Source organism: Rhinichthys klamathensis, unplaced genomic scaffold (genome assembly GCF_029890125.1).
Source record: "Rhinichthys klamathensis goyatoka isolate OS25496 unplaced genomic scaffold, OSU_Roscu_1.1 h1tg000240l_1, whole genome shotgun sequence".
Lineage (NCBI taxonomy): Eukaryota > Metazoa > Chordata > Actinopteri > Cypriniformes > Leuciscidae > Rhinichthys > Rhinichthys klamathensis.
In genome coordinates this window covers 2,997,392-3,007,910 of record NW_026606762.1, presented here as the reverse complement: position 1 = coordinate 3,007,910, position 10,519 = coordinate 2,997,392, and the positions used below count along the sequence as shown (strand labels likewise).

Here is a 10,519-nt window from a genome sequence, read left to right as displayed (position 1 = left end):
TAACCCCAATTTGGGTCAAATATGGACAAAAACAACCGTTGGGTTAAAAAATTGCATTTAAAAATATAACCCAATGGCTGGGTTTGTCCATATTTGACCCAAATTTGGGTTGCTGCAAAAGACCCTGCCTTTTTTAGAGTGTAACACATTGCTTGTAAAAGTAACTTTTCCCTACACTCTCTTTTATATTTTTGCTATCGATCATGAGTGAATTCAGAAACTGACTTTCAAAAATAAATCTACCTGTGAAATGAGTCTCCTCCTCTATTATGGAAGCTTGTTTCCTCCACAGAATAAAAAATAATAAAGGTAATTGCGACTTTTTATCTCACAATTCTGATTTTTTTTTAGCAGCGCCACTGACTGACAGACCGACCTCAAGCGAGTCTCTATTGGTTAGGCGGTTTATACTGCTTTTTTTCAACCTCGAAAACTTTCAGTTTCCATCACACGAAGAGCAGCGCGCGACTCCCCCAGATTACCCGACTGTTATTTAAGGAGAGACCGCAGATTGACCGACATACTCACACTCACCCAGAGCTGCTGATGTACAGTCGATGGCTCGTGTTCCGACCAACACAAGATGAACAGAGATGGACCAACGCGGACAGGACAACATGAGACATTTATGAAAAGTTCCCCAGAAGAAGAAGCCGTTCTCGCTCGCATCAGGAACGATGAACAACATCTCGAGCTCAAACACCAGCTCTCTCCAGCACGCGCTCTTTACGCGCAATGTTCCCGCGCTCGTGTTCGGGGTTTCGCTAATTATTGTGATCATTTGTGGAAATGTGCTCGTCTGCCTTAGTGTTTACAAGGAAAAAGCCCTGAAGACAACGACTAACTACTTCATTGTGAGTTTGGCTGTGGCAGATCTGCTGCTGGCAGTTTTGGTTTTACCCCTGTTTGTCTATGCAGAGGTAAGTCATGCGTTTATAGAAGTTCATTTTGTAACGCGTTTTGTTGAAGTCCACATGATCCAAACATGGTTCCGCGTTAAAACTGTTTTCTTAGGTATAGGCTACTATTTTAGTACAACCATTTATCACCATATGTGTCTGTTGTATTAGGTTGATGTATCAGTATGATCACTGAGATATAGATGACCAGTTTTAAATAGTGCAGTGTGAAAGACTAATAATTGAAGATGTGATTGTATTATAATTCATAATATTATTTTTTTATTAATTAACTAATGACTTTTTTGAGTAACTTACCCAACACTGCGCAAAAATTGATATATGTATATATTAATGTTAAAACGATTAATCGTGATTAATCACATCTAACATAAAAGTTTGTGTTTATATAATATATAGGCTTTATATATACACATACATGTTAGGTAATTTGCTCTAAAAAGTAATAAATTACTAGCTGCTAATTACATCAATTGTGTAATTAGATTACTGTAGCCTACTAATTACTCTCTGTAAAAAAGTATTGCATTACTTATTATTAATTACCTTCTAAATCCCATCAACCTCGACCAGTTGAAATATACAAGGAACTGCTCTTTTAATTCTATCAAATATATAATATAAAATTGCATTCTTGGACTGACTACAGTGTTTTTAAAGGAGAGGGTTACAATAAAAACCTACATTTTAATATTAGACTTTACATTTTGATCGTTAGCCTTTAAATCCCACTTTTGTTTCAGAATTGTATGTCTATGCAGGATTTAATGCAATTACATCATAAGTAACTTACAGTAATTAAGAAAAACAATTAAATTACAGTAATTACTGAGTAATGCATTACACCCAAATATATACACACACACACACACACACACACACACACACACACACACACACACACACACACACACACACACACACACACACACACACACACACACACACACACACACATTCATATATTTGAAAATAGTTACTATAGGCTTCTAGGTAAATTCCTCTTTGATTCTCTTTCTCTTTTAGTCCACTTATCTTGTTATCCTCAAGTTGCCCCCATGTTAAATCGGTCTAGTTGTTAGGCTCATTAGATTAGTTTGACTCGTTTAGAGAATCAAGGGCAGTCCGAATGTCATCTGTCTCGATACAATTGCTTACCTGTTTGAAATGAATTGCATTTGCAGTAATGAAGATGTAAGGAAGTGTGCAGTTGTTTTCCTCCATTTATGCTAAATGCTCATTAATACTCTTTTTGACATCTGTCTTTCCAGTTTCAAGGTGGTGTCTGGTCATTGGATGTGGCTCTTTGCGATGGACTAATGACCATGGATGTAATGCTCTGTACAGCGTCTATATTTAACCTCTGTGCGATCAGTGTGGACAGGTTTGAATTTCCCATCATATTGATATTGCATAGCATTGCTTTTCCAGAGAAAAGAGAAAAGTTGATTTGGGAGCCCTGAGGCATTTTCTCAAGAAAGAATGCGAACGCCATAATCAGTTTTTAGCATATTATTTTGACCTAATCAGGGTTGCAGAAGCAGGTCACGCTGGTTTTGAAGTTCATTCTTATAGTGCGTAAGACCATGTTCCAGCAAATCAGTGAGTGACTTTATTAAAAAAAGATGAGATTAGCATTATTCTCTAGTCGTGACCCCAAAACGGACCACAGGTCTGATCTGATTGCAGATAGCAGGAAAATAACAACTCTAAATTCAAATAATAAAATGCATCTAACATAGGATAACAGAACAAATAGTCTTAACATCTTGTTGATGTCAAACACAAATTTATTGGCTACTTAGAAGCTAGCCAAATTAGGCAGATGCTAACCATGGTTGCAAGTTACAAATTCTAATTTATTTATGAAATTAAACCTTTTAAGTTGCAAACATTATTTGGTGTTGTTAGGTTTACATAATAATGTTGATCATAACATTAACTTAATTTTATGTGCAATTTAAACTGAAATGTATGTGTCAATCGGTTTAAAGTTGCAGTAACTTGATGAAATTGTCTTGATAACTTTGGAAAGTGGGCAGTGGATTTTTTTCAGTTTCCAGCATGCTTTGCATTGGACTGAGTAGTGAGAATAAATGTTGAAATTAAGTGTCATTTTATTTGTTTTTAGTGAGGGGAAAGACCTAATGCTGTTATGTTTGACATTAAGGGTGTGTTCACACATATAGTTTGGTTGGTTCTTTTGGTCCGGACCTAAAAAAGATAATAATACATTTACTCCTGGTTTGGTCATTTTTAACACCGAACCTAAAGATAAAAAAAAAACTAAATGGCTTTTATGGCACATATTTTGCAAAAACAAACATCCAAACCAATGTTGTGTGCTGGACTAAAAGCGTATGTGTGTACATATGATGGTATTTTGACTAGATGAGAACTCGTGAAGCATATTTTAAAAACGTGAAGAGCTTATGAAATGTGTAACAGAGTCAAAACAGCGGCAGGGATCCCTCCATCCTTTTACGCTTGCATCTTGTGACATCACATCCTGTTTTTGGTTAGTTTAGATGTCTTTGCTCCCAGTTGCGTTCATATCTCAGTCGAACCGCACCAGAGTTTGTTTGGAAGTGAAGCAAGACCCATCTTTTCAGAGTCTCGGTCCGCTTGTTTGGTTCAGATGGCAGCGTCACACTTATTCAAATGAACCGCACTAAAAGAGCAATCGCACCAGAGTTTGTTTCAATCCAGCCAAACATGCAAGTGTGAACACACCCTTAAAAGTGTGACTACATGAAGATAAACATTGACTCCATAAGCAATGACTGAGCTAATTCCAGTTGACAAGTAATATCTTACATTTTACTATGATAGCTGTGGATTTGAACTGAAATACATAAAATTGGCTCCAGTGCTACAACTCAAGTAGTTGGTGTGACTTATTTCTTTGAGTAATCAACTTAAAAAATTGTGTTTATGTCACAAATGATTAAGTTCCTCTAGCTCAATGTAGTTTGTTGTTTGAAGTACATAATTTCATTCAAAGCTGTCATGACTCAAAAAGATTGATGCAAATGAACGGCTGCATATTTTTATTATACGTTATTTTTAGAGTGTGGGTCTTTAAGCAAAACCAGCTGAGAGCCACTGACTACAGCTTTTATCTTTGTTGTGATTATGGCTCTTAGGGTACGTTTACACGACAACGATATGCTTAAAACGGAGACGTTTTTCCTTTGAGTTTTCGCCTACATTGTCAAAACAATCCCCATGAAACCCGTTTTCAAAACTTTGCGTTTTCAGGCACCCAAAACGCCGCTGTCGTGTAAACGAACTGGCAAAACGCATAAAAAGTCTTACGTTTTTAGTTGAAAACGGTGTCGTGTAAACAGCCCCTTAGAAGTCTTTATTTATTTTACATCTTTAATATCTTTACATCCAGATGGTAAAGTTGAATACGCATCATTTTAACAGGTTTATAGCCGTGTCTATACCGCTTAACTACAACAGAAAGCACGTCGACTATCGGCAAATGGTCTTGCTCTCTGCGACGTGGCTCTTGGCGCTGGCTGTGGCTTCTCCCGTCATCTTCGGGATAAACAATGTTCCTCAAAGAGATCCCAGAGAATGCAAACTGGAAGACGACAATTACGTGGTATATTCGTCTGTCTGCTCCTTTTTCATCCCGTGCCCTATCATGCTCCTACTGTATTTTGGGATCTTCCATGGTTTGCGCAAGTGGGAAGAAGCACGTAAAGCCAAACTGAGGAACAGTATTCATGCTTGCCGTAGTTTACAGCATGCAGCGGTTGCTGCCGCTCTCCCACCATTGGGATCTCTAACCGTGTCTCTGCCCCGGGTCATTGAGAGAGATCTGGCCCAGTCCAGTCTTGAGGAGCTTGATGACTTCAAACCGCCCGTTTGCCCTTTCCCACCGGAGTATATAAACAGCCCCATTCAAACCGTGGCCTACACTGGCATTAAACACGGCCAGCCAACTCAGCGAAAGAAAAGGGCTAAAATCAATGGAAGGGAGAGAAAAGCCATGAGGGTTTTACCTGTTGTTGTGGGTAAGTGTTGAAATAATACTTCTGTGAGTGTTTGTTTGTCTGTCCTGATGAAGTTGAAAGTACTTATACTGTATAATTCATGCCATGTGAGCATAGACTGTAAAAAAATATGGACGTCACCTGTAGGTTTCTGAAGAGCGTTTTTGAATCCTAAAGTGGCCGGAGCCGGTTATCGCCATCTTGGCAGCGCGGATAAACAACTCCCGGATAAACGAAAATGGGCAAAGAGGCGGATTAGCTGAGGTGATGTGACGCTAACAGACAGAAGACAAACGGCAACCTTCCTATCTCTCTCTTGAATCCAACATGGAAGTGAATTAAACTGCAATTCATCGACTGGCCACTAGAGACGGGCTCTAAAAGAGACTCAAGAACCCCATGTTAAAATACCCAACTTTACAGCAGAAATACATGTTTCGCCTGGTACAAAAAGTGGTTTTGGTCTATATAGCTAATTTTGCCCTTCATGACGACTGTGAGGGGGTGAATTTTTTTATAACTCATCCGTTTAAATTATATTAAGCCTTAAAGTTCTGCATAATTAAGGGCGTGGCCATTTGAGTGACAGGTGGATTGGCGCTGCTGTCACTATTAGCAGTTTGTCTGCTGTCTGTTAGCAACTTCAAGCAAGGAAATTCAACTTCTGTGGCAATTTCATGCAAAGCTTAGACGTTTATAATTACATCCACAAACTAATTAGGCTGCTTTGCTGATAAAAGCTCAAAAGTTGTATTTTAAAGTCTTCTTTTATTCTGCTCACATCCAAGCGGCAACCTTCCAGTCTTTCTCTTGAAACCAACACGGAAGTGACTTAAACTGAAATTCATCGACTGGCCATTAGAGGCAGGCTCCAAAAGAGAGTCAATCCCATAGACCCCCATGTTAATTTGGCCAACTTTAGGGCAGAAAAAAATGTGTTTACAGCCTGGTGCAAAAAGTGATACCACTCCCGGATAACCGAAAATGGGCAAAGAGGCGGATTAGCTGAGGTGACGTGATGCTAACAGACAGCAGACAAACGGCTAGAAGGGACAGCAGCGCCAATCCACCTGTCACTCAAATGGCCACGCCCTTAATTATGCAGAACTTTAAGGCTTAATATAATTTAAACAGATGAAAAAAAATTTTTTAAACTCACACTTGTCATGAAGGGCGAAATTAGCTATATAGACCAAAACCACTTTTTGTACCAGGCAAAACATGTATTTCTGCTGTAAAGTTGGGTATTTTAACATGGGGGTTTATGGGATTGACTCTCTATTGGAGCCTGTCTCTAGTGGCCAGTCGATGAAGTCACTTCCGTGTTGGATTCAAGAGAAAGACTGGAAGGTTGCCGCTTGGATGGGAGCAGAAAGAAAGAAGACAACTTTTGAGGTTTTATCAACAAAGCAGCCTAATTAGTTTGTGGATGTAATTATAAACGTCTAAGCTTTGCATTAAATTGCCACAGAAGTTGAATTTCCCTGGACCGCACAGATAAATCCAACTACAGACAAATGCCATGGTTCACCTGGTGCTTTGACCTCATTTCTGGGACACCATTCATTAACACAGAGACATTCAGCAAAGACTAGAGTTGCATTTTACAAATCTTTCATCATTATTATTATTATTATTATTATTATTATAATTATTGTTGTTGTTGAAAATTTGTTCACTATATCACATATTCTGAATATATGAGTGCATTAGTGCCGTTGTTTCTGGAAGATTCAGAGACTGACATGTTTGGCTTGTCAAAAATGTTACATTCAGCTGTCGCAAATTTGTTGACTTTTGGAAATCATGTTTATTTTGAAACCCATAAAAATGCAGATCCTATTGGAAATAATAGTAAAAAATAAAACTGCTGGTCCATTATTACCCCGTAGCAGATTTTGACTCGTATACAAATATTTACGTATTTTAAGAGCTTAAAAAGATTGTCATTCGCAGTGCTTCATGGGAGTGGGCGGAGCTAAAGAGCTCTTTTGATGTTTTGCCTGTTTCATCTCTGATTGGTGGAATTTTCTGTACAGCATCATGGGTAATGTAGTTTTTTACCACAAATTCCACTTTTAAACAATTATTTTAAGAATAAGTTGAAATAATGCGGGCTGACGGCATCAACAGAAGAAAATACCATTGATTAACAACTTCGTAGCTCACAGTAAGGCTGTCTTTAAAGGTTCATAAGTTAATGTTAAAAATCTATTTCCCTATGGAGAAAATAAATTGAGTTTTTACTTCTGGAACTTGACTGTTGCACTCTATTCTGAACATTAAACCACAGCTGATTCCTATCAAGGGATAAGTATATTTCTATTTCCATATATTATTATATTATATTATATTACATATAGGCTATTATATTCTTTGTTCATAGCAGACATCCTTGAAATATAATTTAACTTAGTTGACCTAATTTTTACTTGATTAGAATGAAACCTAAATTGATACTTTACTCAAAAATGAAAATTCTGTCATGATTTACTCCAAACCCATATGATTTCTTTTTCAGTTCTGCAGAACTTATTTTGATGAATGTTAGCCAACATTGGACCCTATTTACTTTTAAAAAACCCAGACATTCTTCTTTTGTGTTCCACAGAAGAAAGAAAGTCAAACAAGTTTGGAATGACATAAACGTGAGTACATAATGATGGAGTTTTCAATTTTGGGGGAACTATCTCTTTAAATAAAAAGTGGCACAGCTTACCCCGCTATATTTTTAGGACACCCTGAAATGTTTGTTGTGTTCTGTTAGTCATCAGACAATATATATCATATTCAGACCATGTAAAAAAAACAAACAAAAAAAAAGTTTGTCAGGTAACCTAAAATGTGCTTTATGTGGTAAAATCCTATTGAACAGTTTCAAGCCCAATTTCGAATGTTGGAATGTTATGGAATGTTGGAATGTTATGGAATGGTTCAATGTTATGGAATGTTGGAATGTTATGGAATGTTGGAATGGTTCAATGTTATACGGTACAAAAAACAAGCAGAAATAAGCGATAAAAGCATTGCTGATACACATGTAGTCTTTTTAAAAACACAAAATTTTCTCAACTTTTCAAAAAAAAAAAAAAAACACTTGCAGGGAAAGAGTTAATATGACTGAATATGACCTGATTACTGGTTACATCAACAGGTCAGAAATTACTCCTTAAAGTAACGATAACATATTTCCCGTGTACAGTAGAGGAATGTGTAGGTTTTCACTTCCTCGTGAGGATTCGAAGGTTGGGGGAAGTGATAACTTTTCCAAAGATGTAAACATTTCTTGCATCACAGAAACATGCAGTTATGCTGATGATCTGAAACTTATTTTAACTCCATTACTGGGTATTTATAGAAATACCATTAATATACTTGAATAATTCAGCAGAGCAGAGGATACTGGAGGAGCACATTAATATCCACAACATACATAAGGTTGATTTATATGTGCAGCTTTTTTCCCGCGTTCTTCATAACATTTGACTTAGTTTGGTCGCTTGCGCAAGAGATTCTTATGTCAGCATTGCATAATGCAGAATTATTGAGCGTGATTTTGCAGGTTTCTGGGTTATCCTAAGCTTTCCAGAGCTCTTAAAGTCATTCTTGAATATTATGAGCCCTGGCTGCTCATTTTTCTTGCTTTATCAGAAAAGAAGCAGGACTCTGTCCACAACGTTCATAATGGCATGTTGTCGTCTAACACATTTACAGTAATGGACAATAGGCATTCCAGTGGGTTTAAAAAAAGAAATGTGCAACACTTTATTTTAAGGTGTCCGTATTACAGTGTAATTATACAGTACTGAGTAATAATAATGAACTACATGTACTTACTATAGGGTTATGGGGTGTAGTTTAGGGTTAGTTGTATGTAATTATGCACAATTTATAGTTATTGCTACACTGAAAAAAAATGGTCTAGGATTTACATTGAAACAATTTTCACTAATAACTTTTTTTGTGTGTATAGTAACTACAAGTTACATTTTACAATATTCGTAACATATATTTTTTATACACTTTATGTAATGCACCAAACATCTTGTGCCTTAATTCGACTGTTGATAAATATGTGATGCAGTTTTATTTTAGTTTTATTATTATGAATTAACTTTTATTATAGTTAAATTTTTTGTAATTTCGTTATGTGTTTTTTTCATTATACATTTTTTCAGGTTTCATTTCTTTTTATTTCAATTTCACGTGTTTGATTCAGATTCAGTTAGATCAGTTTACACCCAGATGGTGCAACTTACCCCTAACCTGGGGTAAATTGAGCAACATGAACACTTTTTTTTTTAGGAAGCCATATTTTTAGAACCCTTTGTCATAGATGTAATCTGATCGTTTAAAAAATAATAGGAAACATTCTGAAATTTCTTTAGATACCCTCATTGTACTTCTGCCTAATTTTCTCTTATCTCGAGGACCACATTGGTAAAAAAAAAAAAAAAAGGCTCATCTTACCCCACTCTCCCCTACTTTAAATCATTTTAGTGAGCTCCTCCCCCTGGTGGGTGGAGTCATGTTTGATATTACTAAATTTACTACACTATTTTATAATCCAAACAAAACACATATTGTCGGAAAGGTCTGAAACTCACGGTTCCATATTTGGCGACTGTTTTGTCATAAAAGTGAGGTTGTGACAGAAATGTATTAATTTGTGACAGTAAATGTGAATATTTTTGATACAGCGCCTAAACAAAATCTCATAGTAGCTTCAGTTTTTGTGATATCGACTTCAAATTTGGAACACAATTTGGTTAGACATGTGGCTTTAATTTTATAGCAATTTTAGAGTCTTCATTATTTTATAAAATATATATTGTATTTTTTAAAAAATGTTTAGTACACTGGATTTGCTTTACAGTAAATTTCTAATTCTTTCTGTCAAAAGAGACCAACCTTTGGCTAGTGCATTTTCACATCTATGCTCAAAAAGCGGGGTGACGGTTAACAGGTTTATACTTTATTTTTATTTCAGCTTAATTTCAATTAGCAGAAATGTTTCTCGTAGTTTTAGTCTTAAGTTAAAGATAATAACCCTTATGTGATGTGTGATCTCCACCTGCAGGTGTCTTCCTCTTCTGCTGGACACCGTTCTTCGTAGTTCACACGACCCGAGCCCGGTGCGAGTCGTGTCACATCTCTCCAGAGCTGATGAGCACCGTGACGTGGCTGGGTTACGTCAACAGTGCTCTTAACCCAATCATCTACACGGTCTTCAACACCGAATTCAGGAAGTTCTTCCGAGGATTTCTCCCACGCTGCTATTGACATCCACCAAGCGCTCCATAAGACATGACAATGCCATCGACATCTGTTCTTGAGTGGAATTGTTTTATTTCGTTCTGCCAGTACTTTCTTTGTGCCTACCATGTACTACATCCATATTTTATATATAGTGGACTTATTTTCAATACAACAAGTGGTGCCTGGAACATTTCTGCATCATTTTATAATGTGCCATATTGTGTTCAAATATGCTTCAGTCTGAATTAAGCTAAGATTAATGGTATAAAATATATAATGCATTGCATATTTTAGATCTGTGAGGTGTTATTGCCCAGAAGAAAGATTTTAAAT

The 10,519-nt window shown here is 36.6% G+C and overlaps 1 protein-coding gene across 1 annotated transcript; it reads left to right on the top strand.

The window, feature by feature from the left end:
* Nucleotides 1–524: 524 nt before the first annotated feature.
* On the top strand, nt 525–10,519 carry drd4b (dopamine receptor D4b). The gene is made up of 4 exons (XM_056265766.1): nt 525–920; nt 2,192–2,304; nt 4,353–4,948; nt 10,008–10,519. Exons 1-4 carry the CDS (start codon nt 678–680, stop codon nt 10,208–10,210), a joined length of 1,155 nt encoding a protein of 384 aa, XP_056121741.1. The 5' UTR covers nt 525–677; the 3' UTR covers nt 10,211–10,519.

What these genes read in the sequence shown, in the direction of transcription:
- drd4b (XM_056265766.1), top strand. Translation starts at nt 678, where the DNA reads ATGAACAACATCTCGAGCTCAAACACCAGCTCTCTCCAGCACGCGCTC. An exon ending in CCCTGTTTGTCTATGCAGAG is followed by an intron (nt 921 to 2,191) that starts GTAAGTCATGCG and finishes CTGTCTTTCCAG; the next exon opens with TTTCAAGGTGGTGTCTGGTC. An exon ending in TGTGCGATCAGTGTGGACAG is followed by an intron (nt 2,305 to 4,352) that starts GTTTGAATTTCC and finishes TCATTTTAACAG; the next exon opens with GTTTATAGCCGTGTCTATAC.